This window comes from Cyclopterus lumpus, chromosome 6 (genome assembly GCF_009769545.1).
Source record: "Cyclopterus lumpus isolate fCycLum1 chromosome 6, fCycLum1.pri, whole genome shotgun sequence".
NCBI lineage: Eukaryota > Metazoa > Chordata > Actinopteri > Perciformes > Cyclopteridae > Cyclopterus > Cyclopterus lumpus.
The window spans coordinates 13847750-13868783 of NC_046971.1; the positions used below are offsets into that span (position 1 = coordinate 13847750).

The 21034-nt window shown below is 40.9% G+C and overlaps 1 protein-coding gene across 1 annotated transcript in view; it reads left to right on the top strand.

Annotated features, from left to right (window-relative positions):
• Nucleotides 1–21034, top strand: part of LOC117732029 (voltage-dependent calcium channel subunit alpha-2/delta-1) — a 56126-nt gene that overhangs the window by 11379 nt on the left and 23713 nt on the right. Inside the window, 8 exon segments of the mRNA XM_034534636.1 lie at nt 8944–9003; nt 9706–9741; nt 10584–10632; nt 10635–10712; nt 17163–17294; nt 18262–18331; nt 18885–18935; nt 19135–19234. Coding sequence (XP_034390527.1) covers nt 8944–9003; nt 9706–9741; nt 10584–10632; nt 10635–10712; nt 17163–17294; nt 18262–18331; nt 18885–18935; nt 19135–19234 — 576 coding nt within the window.

The following is a 21034-nucleotide window of genomic DNA, read 5'->3' on the forward strand; positions in this document are numbered from 1 at the left end:
CAAGTCTCCTCTTTTATTATCTCCCACTTTTCTCTCATTACTCCTTACACACACGCACGCACGCGCACGCGCACACACACCCCGAGACACACACACATACACACACAGACACACACACACATACCTTTTCCCAGGAAACAAGCTAATGCATTGCTGGGTAAGCCCCCATCATTCTTTACTGAACAACCTCCACCCACCCATGTATATATCTCTCTTTATCATCCAACTGTTCATTCGCATGAGCAACATTTTAATGAGAAGTACGAACACTGTGATCATGCTGAGTCAGAGTATTATTGTTCTCTCTTTGGACTGGACTTTCCATTAATCAATATACTCGTAAATGTATTTTTCTCTTTTATTTTTCAGACTCTTTTCTGCTTCTCATACTGACCCTTCACATCTTCCCCATTGTTTACTTTCCTGTCACCGCTTTGAGTTGGGACTCATTATGGCGAATAGATAACCAGTGTTCATGAAAGTAGACACATTGTCAGAAATGGCGATGGAAAAGACAAGACTGGATGTGGGTGTTAATGATCTTTTAGACCATTACTGCTCTTGTGGGTATTGCTTTGTTGTCTGGGGGAGCAGGCAGTGTGCTCTGAATGGCCCATTGATTTCAGGCGTGTGGAGAATTAACACACACACAGGGAGTCTGGGAGTCTCTGTGAGGTTTAGCAGAGCCTGTCTCATCTTCCCTGTCTATCCTTTAAGCTGTGCTCTGCTTTCTCACTAAATGCATGGTGGCAATATCTGTCTGTGGGGCAAGCCGTTCCAAGCCCGATACCATCCAAACACTCAGGCCGGCTGACTGTTTCTATGCTCTCTAAGGCTGTAATGTAATGACATCATGCATCGATGTGTATGAACAAGGGAAGGTGCATGAAACAAGAACTATTGTATTACGTGCCCTATTTGGTCGTTGGAATATTGATAGACACAGTTGTTGTAGTCATCATTAGGCCGTTCTCAAGTTCAACTGGGAGTAAGATATAACTAGTATGTATCAACAATTCTGCTTGCATATTGTTTTTGCCTCCTTGTTTAAGTTTCTCATTAAATATTTTTCTCACTGAAGCATCACATTCCACTTAAACTTCCCTGCGCCCATAGATCCAATTCCCAGTCTCTCCTCTCCTTCCTCAATTAGAGCTGCAGGGGATCTTCTCCGGTCTCCACTGGTCATCCAGTGACAGAGTGGACTCATTATTGTGTGGAGCCGGGGTAGCTATACCACAATAAGTGAGAGAGAGACTAATGAGCGGCTAGATCACGCTGCAGGAGTGTGTTCGCAGTGTCATTAACTAAACAGTTGCAGTGCTAAATTTGTATTTTTCAGTTGAGAAACGCTGGCTTCTAATCAAACTGTCAGAGACGGCAACTGGCAGTGTCTCTGTAATGAACTGTTATGCCAGTTTAGAGGACGCTAGCTGTCACTCAGGGAGTGGTCTAATCAAATCAAGGCTTGGTAGTTTAGAGCGGATTTGATTGTGGCTTTGCTTTCTTTGGGAAGCCTGATAACCTCTCCCTGCATACATGTTTGACAAAGAGAGAGATAGAAAGGGATACAGAGAAAAGAGAGAAAAAAGAGAGGGTAATTAGTTTCTTTCCCTGTACACCCCTCCTTGCCCTCCCCCTTATCTCCCAGAGGGACGGGGAGCCTCGTCAAAGCCCTGTCATGAATTTTTAACAACCCTTTTGGTCTGCTCTCTTTGGAGTGTGTACGTGTTTTTGTATTTGCATGTGCATGTGTATTTACAGTAAGTCTGTGAGGGAAAAGAAATATTGAAATATTCTCTATTCTTTATTAATGTTAACAAGTTGCATGATATACCGTATATTGCATAACGTATTGGACAGCTGTTGCTTATAAATGTATGTATCATATCACAGACAACATTATGGAGATAACTGTAATCAATATCCATATGTTCACGCATTGCTTTAATGTGTGTTTCTGCATACATTTTCAGTGAAAGTATACATTATGCATTTAGCAAATTAAAACATGTTTGAAAGATGGTCTAGATTTGTGCATTGTGATAAATCTCAGCTCAATGGTGTGACATTAACATGATGTGATGTTACATTGTCATTCGCTGACATTAATGGCGAAACCCTCTGCACTTGGCCTTTTCAACATGGATAAGAACTGCTGCTCCCGCTTTCCTCAGGTGGTGCATTATTAGTCTTTCCTTTCCTTTTTTTCATGAAAAACTCCTTGAACGAAAATATGAAAAACTGGGTTTCTGTTTTGACTATTGTCCCCTTGAATCTATTTGTAGTATCGGTGTCACTGAATTTAACTTACAATAAGAAACAAATGAGAAAAAAGACCACACCCAGGTCTACCGGTGTTGTTAACACCACTAAATACTAAAGGCATTGATAAAGCAAGTAAGCAGTGGGTTAAAACATCTGGGTTAAGTGAATACAAACATTGTGGTTGCTACTGACGGTAGCTTGGCTATTTCAAAATCATGGGTTTGTGCAAGATGTTCCTGGTTCGCATTATTGAAGATTCTCTCTGACCAACCAATTGTCTGCAGTGTTAACTACAGCTTCTAGCTTGGCACCTCGACTGAGGTGATACAAAAAAAAAAAAAATACTTCCTATGATTTTTATTGATGGAAAAGCAAAAATAACTGTTGTAAGATTTAACAAACTGAACTTAAATGGAGTAATTGGTTGAAATGCGACTTTAAAAGTGTTTAACAAGGCATCAAATATCTGTCCGGCATGTTTTCAGAGTACTCATACAATTGTTCTACCTTATTGGAGCTATTGATTCAGTAGTACATCTCTAGACTGAATCACTAAAGTAGTCTAAACACAATGCCAATGTCTGGTGAATGCAAGCATCATTGAGTCTTTGATGGACACCATTTTTAAATCAAAAAAATATGATTTAATACTTGATGCAGTGACGAGACTTGCTAGGTTTGCACATGGTGCGTAATAACTTTGTGATCACTATTTTGTGTGAATGTGTGCATATGACAGCAAACAGTCGTGATTTTGTTGAGTGTTTAGCTCGAAGTGAAGGAGCTACAAGCCGATTGGCAGAAGCCGAGCGAAGTGAACGGGCTGGGGTGTACGGTTTGACCATGTCCTGGATGTAGACCGGACCCGATCTGTTCGCAGCAACGGTACGCAAGTACCAATGTTTTTGAAGCGGATGCGGGCGGCCACCGGTAACCAGTGAAGGTCGCGGAGGAGCGGAGTAGTGTGGGTAAATTTCGGGAGATTGAAGACCAGTCGAGCAGCTGCATTCTGGATGAGCTGTAGAGGTCGAATGGCATTAGCAGGTAGACCTGCCAGGAGGGAGTTGCAATAGTCCAGCCGTGAGATGACCAGAGCCTGGACCAGAACCTGTGCCGCCTTCTGAGTGAAAAGGGGTTGTATTCTCCTGATGTTGTACAGCATGTACCTACAGGAGCGTGTTATTGCGGTAATGTTGGCAGTCAGGGAGAGTTGATTGTCGAGCGTCACTCTGAGGTTCCTGGCAGTCGGAGTCGGAGCCAGCACTGAGTTGTTGAAGTTAATAGTTAGGTCGTGGGTGGGAGAGCCTTTCCTGGAAGGAGGAGAAGTTCAGTCTTGTCCGGGTTAATTTTCAGGTGGTGAGCGGACATCCACTGAGAGATGTCGGTCAGACAGGCAGAGATTCATGCTGCTACCTGTGTTTCGGATTGGGGAAACGAGAGGATCACTTGGGTGTCGTCAGCATAGCTGTGGTAGGTGAAGCCATGCGAGCGAATGACAGAGCCAAGAGAGTTGGTGTACAGAGAGAAGAGAAGAGGACCAAGGACTGAACCCTGATGGACCCCAGTAGTCAGAGGACAAGGCTCAGACACAGATCCTCTCCAGGTTACCCGGTAAGAGCGGTCGGTGAGGTAGGATGAGAAGAGTGAGAGCGCGGTGCCTGAGATACCCAGGTCCTGGAGGGAGGACATGAGGATCTGGTGGTTCACTGTGTCAAAGGCAGCGGAAAGGTCTAGAAGGATAAGGACAGAGGAGAGAGAGGCTGCTCTAGCAGTGTGAAGCTGCTCAGAGACAGCAAGGAGGGCAGTCTCTGTTGAGTGGCCTGTCTTAAATCCAGACTGGTGGGGGTTCTAGAAGGTTGTTACTGTGAAGAAAGGAGGAGACTTGGTTAAAGATAGCTCGCTCTAGAGTTTTGGAAAGGAAGGGGAGGAGAGAGACAGGTCTGTAGTTATTGACTTCAGATGGGTCGAGAGTGGGTTTCTTCAGGAGAGGGTTGACTCTTGCCTCCTTCAGAGAGTTAGGGAAACAGCCGGTTGAGAGGGAGGTGTTAATAAGATGGGTGAGAAAGGGAAGAAGGTCCGGAGCAATGGACTGGAGAATGTGAGAAGGGATGGGGTCAAGGGGGCAGGTGGTTGGGCGGGCAGAGGTTACCAAGGAAAGAACTTGATTAGGAGACAGGGGGATAAAAGAGGAAAACAAGGGGGAAGAAGGTGAAGTTACTGGAGGTACTAAAAGCATCTCATCCAGTCTTTGCTCATGCACAGTTCTAATATGGCCTTTGTTATACTTTCTTACTTGCACCATCCAATAGATGGAGATTCAGCTATAAATAAAGTTTAATGCCATTACTTCTTATGGCATTTATTTAAAAAACACATCCCTGAGTGGAGTTTATGTGAGGCTATGGTAACTTTACTGTTTTGAGGGAGAGAAAGAGTGGGTTTATTTAAGGCCAATGCTTTCCTCCACAGGGTTAAGGAGGTAAAAACTCCAGCAACACTAGTGGGAGTATATAGATCAACTTTATTGTAAGACAAACCTGTTTTGTCTTGAGGCCGTTTCAGCTTCTGTGAGGCCTTTATTATTCTCCATGCACCTTGGAAGTAGATGAAATTGAGCCAGAAACCCCCACTTCGCTTTCCTCCACAGGGTTGTCACATGCCAGGCTAAGGTTTGATCTGGATTAACATACACAGTCTTGAGCAATATTGTCATTTTTGTGTCTCTCTCCTGGCCGACTGCCTTGGGGTCTCACTGATCTCACTTTTCCATACTGCAAAACATCCATTTCTCAGTAAGAAACTCTTATATCTATATTGTTAATACACATTTTTAATAAACAAGACTAGTCTAAAGACATATAGCAGACTTGTGAGGCGGAAGCTTTGAGCTAAACCCTGATCTCAGCATGTTAGAAATCAACTTTTTTTTAATAAACCAAAGTACTGAATGAATTGAAAGGGTATTATAATGGTGCTAGAAAAGTCAGAGGATCACCAAAGTACATTGAAATTAATCCTGTAGGGATCATGAATGTCTGTACTAAATTATGTCCCAGTCCATCGTGTGTAGATGTTTGATATTTCACAAGATAACTGAAAACACAAGAGGGAAATCAGATGATCACTAAAGTTATTGAAACTGGCGGCAGCATTCTTGATTGCCTGCAAAAAGTTAAGAGCAGACATACTGAGGAGAAAAGTGAGTTACAGTAATTAATGCGAGAAGAGATAAAGGCAAGTATGAGCATCTCTAGTTCAGGAAAGGTGGAAAGGTATCAGAGACAACGTCTCCAGCAGAGACAGCCAACACATGATTGTGCTTAAGGAAAATCCAGGGGATCACCAAATTCATTCAGATATGTAATTTGGGGAACATGTCTGTACAACAATTCACAGCAATCCAGTCTGACCAACATGATGGACCTTGTCATGGGTAGAGCCATAGCACCAGTCGGCAATTGACATGGTGGCTCTTTGGTAAGCACACATATCTTACAAGTAACAACTTAACAGCAACGCTGATGCACATTAATTTTCAGTCACATAATAATTTCTGACCACTCACGAAGAAAAGAAAATGTTTTACTTTTTCCTTTGCCGTCAAAGCTCCCACAACTTTAATCAATGGAAGAGGATAGCCCCTGGGAAAAGTTTAAGCTCTTGACGGTAAACTAAACAATTTCTTTAAAAATGTCCATCAAAAAAGGCTACAACTTTACTGTAAAGAAGAAAACAAAGATTAAAAACACTCACCAACAACCAATAGTCTCTTTGGCAAAACATTATTAGGAACTGGACGTTAAGGACTGGGGACCAAAGACAGCAGGACTCGAATGCAGATTTGAGACTCGGTAGTAGGGTGGGGTTTACTCTGGCGGGGGTTTCGGTACACGGAGGATCAGTCAAACAGGCAGAGGTAACAAAATTGGCAGGCAAAAACGTGTAGGTAGACAGAAGGGGTCGAAGCAGGAACTGCTTGTAGGTTCACACCTGTGAAGTTGAGATCAAAATAAGTTAAAGAAATTGGCATGGCCCCAGCAAGGGGAAGGAGGGTCCATTGCACACTTCAGAGCTCCACCCTGGCTGATTTTGCATAATTAGTATTAACTAGTTTAGTTGTTGGCTGTATTCAGCTGGAATATGCAGTACAATGATCTTGTTAACCAAGGTTAACTTAACAGGAGTGCTGTGTGCAAAGCATGGTGAACAGTGCGGGAGTCTGTTCACTCTGATTGCTGTGTCCAACCGCGTATCTTGAGAAAGCCACGTTACACCATGTGGAATGGCGAGTGTGTAAAGGAACTATCCGTCGATGTCTTTTCCGGGAAAATTGATTAACATTGCTCATAAAGACCGCAAGTTAGCTAAACGCTCAAATTAGCTTAGTGTTAACGGTGCTGACGATGTTCTGTCGGTTCACAACGTTTCATGTTACATGTTCTTGTGGCTAACGCTAGCTAACATCTTTTCGATATAACGTAACTCTATTAATTAATAGCAGTATAGTTGACCAAGCAAATCTTTCAAATTAGGAGGTCATTAGCAGACTTTTGTTATTAAGGTTAGGAGCCAAAAGCAGACCACAGGAGACAGAATCAGATAATGGAATATATTTGGAGACCCGGCAATGAAGTGTAGAGCTCGAGGTCCGACACATAGGAAAGCAGATCCCGGCGTGAGTTCCGTGGCTCGACGCCAGAGGAAGGCACAGAAGATTACAGGCGTAGGAACAGTGGAGAACTTCACAGAGCGGCAGTGGCGACTACTGGGGAAGAAGGACGTAACAGACTGACAACCCAGGTCGTACAGGATGCTGTTGCAGTAGTCGGGTTAAAGTATGAGAGCTACAGTATAACGGTTTTTCTTGCTTAGACCAAGACTGTTTCTGCACATTTAGCTTAAAGCTTTGTGGTTAGAACAGTGGCGGCTGGTGGAATTCTTTTGGTAGGGCCATCCAATAAATTTCAACAAACATCCCAGGATGATTCAATGCAAAAAAAGTATCAAACACACATTCACTTTGCCCAACATGGCTGCTTGACGAAGTTATCCACGTGTGTCCTGGTGTTCTCATGTTTTCTGTGTGCTAAATGTCCCTTTCTCTCGTTGGAAGAGAAGTGCTCGCACTTGTATGTAGTTTGTTGATGGTTTTGGGTGGATGTGTCGTACAGGATGCTGTTGCAGTAGTCTAGTCGAGAGGTGATGAAGGCGTTGGATGAGGCAATGGCTTTCTGTGGCTGAAGAGGAGAGGGAGGGGCGTAGACCGGCAATGTTTTTTAAGTTGAAAGAAGGTGGTTTTTGATGTGCTTGATATGGCTTAAAAAGGAGATGGTTGGAATCAAAGATGACACCAAGGTTACTGATGTGTGTGGAAGCAAGAACAGAGGTGCCATCGATGCAGAGGGGGAAGTTGTGGTGGGTTTGTTGAGTGATTTGGGGACAATGACGAGGACTTCGGATTTGTTGCTGTTGTGTTTGATAAAGTTGGCTTACATCCAGATCTTTATATCTGTGAGGCAGTTGCTGATGGGTAGGTAGTTGGTGTGATGGATTTGGTGGAGATGTAGAGCTGTGTGTCGTCAGCGTTGTGGTGGAAAATACTTCTGGTAGCTGGACACCGTATCTTATTTTAGAAATATTATCAAGTGAAAATCACATAATGCACTGGCTGCAACATTTGCCTGTTCCAAACATAACAAAGCTCATGTCTAAAATGTATGTATCCTTTTTTGATAGGGCACTTTTGCAGTGAATTTAAAAATGCATGAAATAACAGTTAAATACATATCAACTGTAAAATGTAGAAATCAGATCTCTGTCTCCCCATTTTCTGCATTTTTGTTTTCTTGTTCGTGTTGTTCTCAGTTTTGCCCTCATTTACCCTACAAAGGAAAGAATAATGATGGCATCAAACTGTGAAAGATCACAAAGAAAGCCAGTTAAAGCATTGAATGTATTGTGCAATTGGAAAGCAATGTCTAAATATGTTGTGATGTTTCAGTTATGAATGAATGATATACCCTGGATCTCTACAGAGCACTTAAGGCAGTCATTTGTTCCCAGAGTGATACATATGTGCCTGTTAGTATGTGTTTGTCTGTTTTATTGTTCTTTTTTTTCATTTATCGTACAATGTCCTTGTACGATAAATGAACTACTCTTACCACTATTCTCTTTCTCTCTATTACTTCTAAGTGTGAATGTGTGTGCACTGTGCATGAGAGATGTGTAAATCCATATTGAAGTTAATTACAATTATATCCCCCTGTTATTTAGTATTATCCAATTTGATTGACAGCCTCTCAGTTGGCAATTTATTTGCACTTGACTTTATTCAGGTATCTGCTGTTTGTTACGCTGCTGACCATTTTCTCTTGCTTTCACACTCTCACTCACACATACACACACAAACACTACTCTCCAGTACAACATTTTCCTTCTGCCAGTCCTACACTGTGGTGTGGCCTTTAGCAGACAGTGCTGTAAGACTGCGACAGCCCTGTGGTTTGAGCTCTGCTCGTGAGATCATAATCACTTCTCAGTCTTAGGGATGCTGTCCATCTTGCTTTTTAACATGCTCTCTTTTGCTCAGGCTTTAGAATTAGACTGGCACCGTGAAGGAGGCATACCTTGTGCATTTTACAATCTAAATCCCTGTCATATTTCACTCTCCAGAAACTGGCCACATCTGCTGAGATATTCCAAATGGAGCATTCGTGGAAAGACGAGTTTGAGGTAACAGAAGGACACAGAAATACAGACCTGCACACGTATATTTACGTTTTATGTTTGCGTACTGTTGGTAAAACACAGGGAGATACTCAGACAATAACATTAATGGCCATCAACTTTATCTGGATTTCCAAACCATACATTTTTTTTCATTGTCTGAATGGGTTTAATTTGTTTGCATCTGTGTGTCGTTAGCAGTGATTACAGCTCCATTATTAAATTGGTTTATTGCATATTATACTCTGTGTTATGACTCATTATGCCCTTCATTTCAGATGGCAGGTACTCTGATTTCTAAGAACTACAGCGGCACGCAATTATAACGCAGAGTAAAGTGGTAGTCAGTAGAAAAATACTTGTCACAGAGATGTTTATAGATATGTCTAAGCTGTGTATTGCCATATTGAGTCCTCAATGGCTTCCCTGGAGCATTGAAAAATGGCTGTAGGCACACAGTTACAGATGTAAAGAGAGGAACGCTGTACACACTTAGCTCAACTCTTACAGTATTTATTTGATAGTACAGACTAGTGTCTTCATTAACATAAAATTGGAGAATACTAATGGAGTTGCTTGCCGACAAAATACATAGCTGTTTAGAAAGGGATAAGCGTGTCATGATTGCACAAATGTTACGCATCTTTGTGCAACACCCTAAAGCAGCCACAAAGTGATGTTTGTGCTTCTGTGTGACTTGTTTTACAGGGTGATGAAATGTCCTACTACAACGCAAAGGACAACGTGAGTGCTTATATTTTGCTCTCCTTCCATATTAGCCCCTGCAAACACACAAATCACACTCAGATGGGCCATCTCTCGTCCTCCCTTTCACCTCCTCATCTTCCCTCCTCTCCCTCCACTTTCCTTCTCCTATTCACCACAATGGTATCTTATTTCTTCACTCTCGCTTTCTATCATCGCTTCAGCCTTTTACTGCAATCCCTCCCTCTTTTGCCTCCTCTCCAAGCTTTTCTTCCCATGTAGCTTCCTCTCCATCTTCCCTCCTCCCACCCTCTCAGGTGAAGAGGTTTTCTGCCTTGTTTCTCCTCTAATTGACAGATGAGATGTATGAGCTGGCTACACTGTTGCTTTATTAGGAAGCAACTCTCTCACCCCCCTCCCCCGTCTTGCTTGTTCTCTCCCCCTCGACCTCGTTCCCTCTCTACCCTGCCTCTCTTCTTTCCTTCATATCTCATCATGCTTTTCTTCATATATCTCTGCTCTTATTCATGTAAATTGGTGAATGCACACTAGGAGTTATAAATCTCCACAAGGGGCAGAGACAATCTTTCTACTGCTACTCCGAAGTGAAGATGATAAGAAATTGCAAAAAAGTAAGATATTAGGAATACAGTCAATGATGCTATTAATTCTTAAACAAGCTGTAAAATGTGCAGCGATGACATTCTCACATCAGACAGGACTTGATGAGGAATATAATCAGTCTTGTGCTCTTGAATAAACCAACAAACTGTTTTTCGCATGCAATGACGCTTCAGCAAATGGAATAATAAGGCTTTGTGTGGTGTCTTAAACTTACAGTCAGCATTAATGTCTGCATCTTGATTTGGTTTCCCCCTCAGCTGGATGCAAATGAGACAGAGGGAAGAAAATTTAGGATTCGACCCGACTTTAAGAGGACCCAGCGTTTAAGCGTTTGACTGATCACAACCACACGGCTGTCCACATCCCTACTGACATTTATGATGGTTGTTGAGTACACACACACACACACCCACACAGCACACACCAAACGATAGTCCCTCAAGCAAATTTGCCATGGTTAAATGATATATATATATAATTTGTACAGCATAATAGGAAGTTCTCCTGAACTCTAAGCATGTGTCCTAGGGATGAAAATGAGTAGAGGGTCCTCTAAATAAAAAGGATTGGTGCCTTTGTCTGGGCAAACCTACCAACGTTTTGATAAAGGATCTTTTGATTCAATCTGTTCATGTGTCCCAAGGCTTTGAAGGAATTGAAGCACAATCATTAATACATAGTTGATTGATATGAATTCTAGGAATCTGGAAGGAATCAGCATTCCATATATTTAATGATAATCCTGCACGGTTTTCCACAGTATTGTTTTATACTTGCCTGCCCAATAGTGCCTGTACTGAGAAATCAGTAGGGTAGGCACTGTGTTTTGGGTATTCAGATGTTCAATTAAAATTTGTGTTTGAAGGGGATGTGTTTAGTGGGAATTATGACCTGTTTACAATACCTTTAAGCAGCTTATAAAACATAATTAAAACTACTAATGACCATTATATAATAATCCATGATACAATCTGAATTGTGAGTTTTATGATCAGTTGCACCTCTAGTGACAGAGGAATTGTGCTGCTTTCAGGACAAAAGTTTGTGCCTACTAACCAAGAGGTCTCATTGGCCTCAAGCAATGCAGGGACTGACCCACATTTTTACAGCAAAAAAGATCTTTAATAATAACAATAATAACTTTATTTATATAGCACCTTTAAAAACAGAGTGTGCAGCAAGGCAATAAAACAACAGAAAGATCAACAGTGAGGCTCAACAAAGCAAGACAAACTCAGAGTTAAACCCTGATAAAGCAGTAAAATAGATAAAACAATAAAACCAATCGATACGATAAAAACAAACTAAATTCCACTTACTGTTATCAAATCTGTGCCACTCACTGTGTGATGGCCATATGCAGGTTGTCAGTTGCATTTTAACTGTCTGGTATTGTAGTTTATGCCTCTTTAAAACCATTTTAGATTTGAATGAAACACATGAGCATCTGTTCAGAGTTTGCCCTTTTAAGAAAAAGTACATTTCTGATCATTTCATCATCACGTGGTGACATTTACCCTGAGTGGTTCAGAGTAATTTGATTCTCTGGAGTCTCTTTGACATTAGCACAGATCAAGTTGAATTTCAAGGCTTAATGATTGTCGGTTGAATATCTTAACTGTGGTCTGAATTATGTATTATATTGAATAGCTTTCTTTTTTGTTCTATTTTTAAATTTTGAGCACTTTGATGGTTTCTTATAGCGTGACTTACAATGAGCAATACAGCATTCAGAGCCTTGCTCAAGGATACTTCACCAGGACACACGGTTCACCATGAGTATGAACACAAGTCCAGTTCCAGGAAAGTTTCTCTAACCACCGAGCTGCATTGTTACTCTTTGGCTTGTGCTTGTGTATTTTAATCTGTGGCTCTTTGAGGCTGAGTATCTGTGTGTATGTGTTTAGATATTCAATGATCAGTGTACAGTGGGATGTGGTGCATCAGCAGTGACTTGGAAGGACAGCAGAAGGGAGTGACCTCCTCAGCCTGCTGGGGAACAGTCTGGCCTCAAGGCTACTCACTTCAACTTTCTGCTGACCCCAGACACAGGGGCAGAAGTGAGGGACAGGGATGGCACACTTTGTTGTCAGGGTTGGTTATCTGTAAATGTGCCAGCCTGGTTTATTAGCATGCTTTTGAACTTGTCGTGCCTTTGTAATTGTTTTTCCCCAGAGACACCTCTCTGTCCATAATCTGGGCTGGGTGCCATGCCTCATACTGCTTTTCTCTCAAGATACTGTTTATTGATAGCCTGTGATGAGTATGCATAGATACGCTGAGCTGCTGGGACCTGGGCCCTATTTCTCGTACCTGGCTAACGTGGTTAGCGGGATAATTTTGCGGATGAGATTACACAAGACAGGGTTTTCGGTTCCTTGAACCAAGTTCGGCAAAATCACCATAGCAACACATCCAAAAATGTGAACCTTTTCCAGCGCAGGCTCATTCAGTTTAGCTGGATAATCTGGCCACGCCCCCTGAAGAAAGTGGCAGCTCCCTTCCTCATTGATGAGGAGCGATATTAGTTAGATTAACGTTTTATAGGGAGAGAGTTCTTATCAAGTCCTGATGACTTCCTATACGAGCGATATCGATTCTGTCCACAAGGAATCCTTTATTACAGACCCTTCTGGAGCCGTACATTGAACACCACACGCCACAGCATTGACTCACAGACTGTTTGCAGAACCTGGTGGTACAGTGTGGTACAGTGTGGTACATTTGGTACATTGTTGTACAGTGTGGTACATTGTTGTACAGTGTCGGCAATGCAGAACATTGGGATAGCTGCTGTATGTCGTGGTTTTGGTGGAACTCATGGATGTGTTCATTACGTTCCCTGGCCATGTCCGTATAAATGCAATAAAAGTTCTATATGGTCATCTCCACATACATGAATATACACATCTATATTATCTACTTGTTCTGAAAGAGTTGAGATAGTTATTTTAGATCTCATTGGATGATGAATGCCATTAAGCCGACAGCCAGCAGGCACATTTAAAGAATGAGGCACTAAAATGAGCCGATATATTTTCCCAACACTGATGCTGCGTTGCGAGTAGATTCATGAAAGTCGATGCACAGACGAATGGATGCGAATAAAGAGGATTTTCATCCATTTTATCTAGACGTAGTCGGTGAAAGTCACCGAGCTGTGTGAGCCTACACGTGATGTTATGTATGTGTATATATATATATATATATATATATATATATATATATATATATATGTATGTATATATGTGATATTAATGTTATGAACCCAAACACAAGGGCATTAGATGTTCTGACGTTTGTGGGATTTCCACATCAAGTATAAGCAGAAATAGTGGTTATTTCTTTCATGGTGGATGGCGGAAGTTATAAATGTTTCCATGGAGATAAGCCACGCCCCCTCTCAAGCGCGAGTGAAGTGAATGAATTGATTAGATTTTGCCATGATTATGATCTGCAATTCCTCAAATACATTCATGATCATCTCCTGCTCCTCAGCGAAGAAAAGAGTCTTCCTTTGAGTTTATTTGCCTTTGTGCTCTTAGTAAATCATGTTTTCTGTGATCGACGCTTCCCCCTTGGAAGTCGGACGGGCACGCGCAACTATCCTGTGAACTGACGTCTGGCTCGAATTAACGAGATGGTTTCACCGCGGATCAGCCTTTGAGAAACCGGGATAGCCTGATCTCAATCATCTTGTTAATTTAAACTGGCTAATAGAGAATTTGATCGATTTAGTTGAGCCACGTACGAGAAATAGGGCCCTGTTCATGGCTGAAGTCTGAGCTCAGTGAAATGAAAGAAACAATGTGTGTGTGCAGAGGACTCAGATCCGGTAGCTGGGCTGGACCCATCGTTTACTTTTTTAATTTTAATGATTATTTTCTCAATAATCATTTTTCTCAATAATCTAGGGACTAATTTATTGATTATTAAAAGAAAATCTATAAACACTGATACTGAACCTAAAATTCAAAAGAACTGCTGTGACAGATTACTGTCATAGAACGGGAGAATCAATATTTTTACTTAAGTACTTGCTTTACATGTAAACATGGTTGTGACGCATTCATTTAATCTCTGGAGTAATATGCCGTGAACATAATCAATTGTATTTTTGCATCAGTGCAGTGCAATTGAAAATAATTGAAACTAATTTACGGACTATTAGAGTCACAGACTGTTACAACACTCTATTACGTTAGTTAAATCATTCTTCTCCTTTTGTCATACATTGTCGTTAAAGTAAACAATAGATGACGCATGGTGTAATGTAACTTTTTTACATGGTGCGATGCCAAAACATTAAGAAAGTCTCACTGTCATCGATGACGTTGATTATGTTGACAAATCGCCCCAACTGGTCGCATACTTATGTAGTGGAGAACAATCTTTTGGACTGAAAAAGCCAGTCCCTGGAAGTTTATTTTTAGGTCTGACACAAGGTTTTAGGATTAGACTAAAGTTAGAGTAAGCCAAAGGGGTAAGATTTGTCATGTGGTGCTAATGGAAATGGGGTACAGAAGGAATATATTCAAAGAAGAATCCCCACTTAAATATGTAATATATGTCATATAGTCTGTCAAATATTGGCACACATGCAGAAGTATATGTTTTGTATGCCCGGAGAAAAGAGAGACAGAGGATTTATATGTTATTGCAGTTCCAACTCTCCAATTTGATCTTGACTCTATAAATGTTCCAGGAATAGCATTTGCTCAGCTGGAGAAAATTGGATTTTTCTGGGCAAAGTGGGAGGCAAGTTTATGAAATCAGCTTTTATAGGCCGCAACATTTCACGTGTCACGTGTGTGAGACGAGTGTACAATAGGAAGCAGACGTTCACTTCATATGACAGACAGATGACAAAAGCCACATCTGTTGGTCCAGTGAAGGACATGGTCACATGTGTGAAAGAGAAGAAAAGAAAATGATTGAATTCAGTGGTGTGGCTTTTAGATACAGAATATGACAAAAAAACATTTTGAAGAGAACAGTATACAGTATATGATATTCCTGATCCTCATGATAGAATGCTAGTTAGCAGTGTTTTCTCTTCCAGAAAAACAGAACAAAACAGCCAACAAGAAAGACGGCAACACACAGTGACACAACAGAGAGAGACTTATGGACTGATACAAAGAGTAAGATGTATACAAAGAGTGAGACCCCCAGTTTCTCATATTCACAGAAAATAATATGTTATCTAAAACAATAGAGTATGATCTTCCTTGAGTAGATTCCATTTTTAAATACAATCTAAACACTATAAACAGCATCACTAGTATATACACCTCCATGCTCTGGCCCAGTCCTACGTTCTAAAACCACTACCGTGCTGCACTGTTCTCCACTGTCGCTACTGGATGAAACACATCACGATATCAGAGGGAGTTTCTCTTTAGTAGAGTAGGCATAAAGAATATGATGAGTGTATTAGGGGATGGACTAGCTTATTAAGCAGTGAAATACAATCTACTCTTTAATGTTCAAAATAAACTAACCCATGTTATGTTAGTAAAGCATATTGAACCCCACTGAGATGAAGTCATCATAGGATGTAGATTCATCATGTGTGGCATCAAAGCCAATGCCGAGTGCAGCCGGGGAATTCATTAGTGTCAGTGGCAATATGGTCAACTACTGGATACTGTATCCCTTATGAAGCAGCAGTGGAGTTTAGCTTTTAAAATATTATGACTAAGTCCGGAGTACTCAAAACTAATAAAAACATAAAAAAGAACATATTTTCACTAGGTTAGATGTTAGCACTGTATTTTAGTTTGTTTGTATATACTATGTATGTATTTGTATAATTATGTGTGTATCTTACTATACAGCCATTTGGCTATCTACATAGCAATTAGCAGACATGTGTGTATACCTGTCTGTCTGTCTTCATCCACCTTCACTTAAAAATCACACATACAGTTTGTAATTTTCTCATTATCTAACAAGGTCTGTGGTGTAATTTTCTCTCCTTTTCCCTTTAAAAATCAACCCTTAATGAGGGAAAAACATTACTGAGCACACACACACCACATGCTCTCTCTCTCTCTCTCTCTCTCTCTCTCTCTCTCTCTCTCTCCTCTTCTATAATAAAAAGCATGCACTCCTGGCAACCAAGGCTTCATTAACTCACTCCTCTAGAGGCATGCATGCAAATGAACAGTGTTTGCTTTGCACATCAATGAGCTACGTCACACTCAATACAGAATACCAATCTATCTCACACATGCACACATGCATAGACATATAGATGAACAGAGACACATAATAATAGTACAAGAGAAGGAAGGACAGAAAAAGGATAAGCAGTAAAGAGAAAGACAGAGTTGCGGCAGCATGTGCTGTGTCTCCATCCGTCATAGTAAGTGTGATGTGGCTCTGAGCTGTCTGGGTGATGTGTCATAACATCCATAATGTCTGTTGCCTCTCACAACACACACTATCAATCACACGCATGCACACATACAAACACACGCCTACAAACACACACAGGTTACCGAGTGTTTCAGGTAAAATTAAACAGTTCACTGCAAACCCATTACAAGCCATAAAACCACTCCTCAGTATCTGTTACTAAATCCCTGCACGGCTGGGTGGGCTGGCCTCATATTTGCTCATGCGTCCCGCTAGGCGAGTGGGTAGAAGCTGAGCAGACTTGTGTGCATGAATCTTAATGCATTTGTTAATCTTGGATGCACACATGTCTACAATGGCCTGCTCATATGTCCATTGGTCATTATTACAGAACACACACACTGACATGCACACAGAGCAGCAGCAATGCGTATTGTAGTTTTTGTTTGATGTATATTTGTGTGGTTTTCTAGCCACCATTGTGCTGAATGAACTGAACTGGTCGGATGCATTGGAGGAAGTGTTTAGAAAGAACAGAGAGGATGACCCGACCCTTCTCTGGCAGGTGTATGGCAGCGCTACGGGCCTGGCTCGCTACTATCCAGGTAATTAAACTACAACCAACAAACAGTCTTTGCAGTTTAACACAGGGGAGAAACATTTAACACAGAATAAGAAAACACTGGTAGATTATTTGGCCTAAATTGTTTGTGGATCTGTTGATATGACACTAAAGTTGTGTGTGTTTACTTCCATATCAAATCATAGGTTCACTCATCAGCCGATTATTATTTGGTTAACCTACAGTAAGATGCAGGGTGTGGCTTTTAATCCAAAACTACAAACAGCCAGGGAATATATTCATGGGTTTGCTTGTTCCCACAGCACTGGGCAAATAAGCTCAATAAATAATCGTCCTTGCTCAACTTTGCATTGATTTTATATGTGGTGCCATAGATGGTGTCACGCTATCTTTAGCTGCATTAGTCTACTGCTGCTCACTATCGGCAGTGTTTTCTCTGCCAAGCTATTCATATGCATGAGATTCCCTGTCATAATTGCCACTATATAGCTTTATGGGAAAAGTGTATTTCTAATATTCATGAATCTTCATTGCCGCAAAATGTATTCCTCTTTGATCTTTTTTTCCCCCTTTTTTAACCTCTTAGCGTTCATGATAGGCAGTCACACACCTATACTGGTTTGTTTTCATGGTGCTCCTCACTAACAATATACAGATAGGAAGCACATGATTATTGTCAAAGCAAGTGAATCCCGTGTTTTGCATCTTGGAAGTATTTTATCTTATTTCCCTGCTGTTTAGCTCTTTGTGAAAAATGATCATAAGCATAAAACATGTTGTAATGTAGAAGGTGTGGGAATTCATCCAACAAGCCATGATGGCACAAGTCTATCTTCCCACGATGACTGACAGGGACTAGACACTGCTGGGCTGAATATGACACATGCCACATGCCAGCTATTTGCAGATCAACACTTCCGTCAGAGGTGTTTTTTCCCCTTTAATTATAGAAAGGTTATCGTCAACTCATATCTTATCTTGTCTGAAAGCTTCTCCCTGGATGGATGCTCGCAAGACCCCCAGTAAAATTGACCTGTATGATGTCCGCAGGAGGCCATGGTAAGCCAACTGCAAGCAAAACTACAAGTAGCATGACACTAATTCAGTGTTGGTCAGAATGTATGTTTTATGTGGCTTATATGATTCTTTTTTTAACTGTTATGTAGTATGTAGCCTGTTTGGTTGTATGTTTTTATGAATATATGTATTGTATATGTATTTTTAGTATAGTAAGTGCAGGAAGGGCTGGGTGATCATTAAATATTATTTATCAGCTTTCAGTGGAATTTTATTGTGACAAATATAGTAATATTGTGTACTTGCTTTACACAATTATGTTTAATTAATGAATCCAAACAAATTGTATTAATTGTTTAATTGTACTTAAAGTTCTGAAGTGTTGTGATGTAATATGTCATATCATAACATATATATCATAATATGTATCAATATCTGAAGTATTCTTATTAACAATGTAAATAAAATGTCAGCAATATTTAGTAATATTGTGTTCAAAATATATTATTATGAATGATACAGTGTTGGCTTTCGACGTATTTTACCTGCTCAGAGTGTGTGTGTGCTTTTCTTTTCTTCATTAATGTCCTTCTAGGTACATTCAAGGAGCTGCCTCACCCAAAGATATGCTAATCCTTGTGGATGCGTAAGTTACTTTACAGTCTCATTGATCCATAACCTCTTCACATCAGTCATGATTTCCCCTGATTATAACACATGCCTTTCTAGAATTACCACATAATGTAATGCATGTCCCAAGGCAGACGCATTTCTAATTATATTGAGTACAAAACTGAGCAGACAGATTGCAGTGAGAATCTGTTGGGTATTTGTTGTTGTTGCAGAAGCGGGAGTGTGTCTGGCTTGACTCTCAAACTGATCAGGACCTCAGTCAGTGAGATGCTGGAGACTCTGTCTGATGACGACTACGTCAATGTAGTTTATGTGAGTATTAATAAACCCATCACTGACTGTTGGGTGGTCTGTTTGAGCGAAGCGACGGGGAAGGCGGTGCACGCTGAGAAGAGAGGCAGAGTGACGGACGGATTCAGAATGTGTGCATGAATGGGCTTATGGACATTTGAAGGGAGATACACACATGAAGAGAGACAGAGATGGATGACAAGTAATGAAATATGGATTTCTCTCAGGTCTGGCCACTCTGAAACAAAACTTTAATGAAATACCCACTACTCCATTTGGTGTACAGGATTAAAACTCTGTACTACATGCCCCTACCCCACCTTCTACATCCCCACTTCTCCTATAGATATTAAATCCACACTTCTGACAAGAGTGGACCCTTGGAAACACCCATTGATCACTCCATCGCTCTTTCCTTTCATCATTGAGTCGTGCAATTCCTCTCAGCATTCTGCCGTATAGCTCCATACATCTCTTTATGCCATCGAAGGATCACCTTGTCCACAATATGCTTTGCCTCTTCTTTATACATAACCACAACTTTCCTCCTCTCACTGCCTCCACTTTCTTCCCCTTCGTTCTTATTTTTCTTACCCACCAATCCTTTCGATAGCCCCCCCATTCCACCTTTATATTCTGACCATCTATTCTAGGCTTTTCACGCTTGTGATAACATTCAAAAGGAGCCAATCAGAAGACTGTGTGATACTAAAATGTGTGCCTGTGAAGGTTTTTATTGAGATGGGTCTTTATAGAGATTGGAGCTGTCTTCTTTCTCATCCCACAAAGACAGCCATTCAGTCTCCGTTTCCTCTCTCCGGGGACGCTTTGTCTTGGACACAATGTATTCTGTTTCACGGTGGACTTGGGATTCTGCAAAGATGGGCAATTATCGGAATCTGTCGGGGAGCTCAGTGTGTGTGTTTATGTGTGTGTCTAAGAAAGTGAGACCGAATGAGATAGATTAGTTCAAAGTCCAATTCAGTTTTCTTAGAACATTTTTCTTTAAATTGTTTTCCAACTTCTCTCCAAAACTGCATTACACCCACTGATGTTAGTAGTCCAAGTAAAATGCACCCAGTTAAAGAAAATAATCATTTACGTTTATTACAATTTGGGTCTTTAAATGTTTAGCTTTGGCCAATGTTTCAGTCAATTACAATAACATTGTCCTAACCTAAGTCATTTCTGTAATCTGGGAATACTTAAACATTGCTGGAATGAACACTTTATCTGGAGGTGAAACTGAAAGTGAGCGCACGTCACCGGGACTGTAAACTAATGCATGCATACAACAGACATATAACATTCCCTTTGATTTTGTTTCCAAAGGTTTGGCTAACCTGGGGATTTGTTTACAACCCATATGATCAAGTGATCGGGTTTCTTGTTTCATCTTGACTTTTTTGCAATGTTACCCCATTTTCAGATCACAGTAATGTAACATGGTGGGTACAATGATACTGCCAATAAGAAAGGATTTCCAAAGCCACACAAATTAGAACAAAATACATCCCGATTCCTTATATACCAGAATCGTTATTCTTTCTCTCAGTCACCCTCTTTCTTTCTATCCATCTGTTTCTTTATGTCATTGACTCACTTACTCATACACACGCACACGCATCACCCAATGTCTGGCCCTGAGGGTTTTGTAATCTTACACTATATAATTAATCTCTGATATTACCCATAAATCCCTGCCCATTAACACTAGCCCAGGGACTAAATTGGCATTTGGTCATGTAAGATGCTCACACACTTCATGCAGCAGGTCAGAAGAATGCTGATGGCTGTTTCCTTCCGCTCAGTATTTCCATC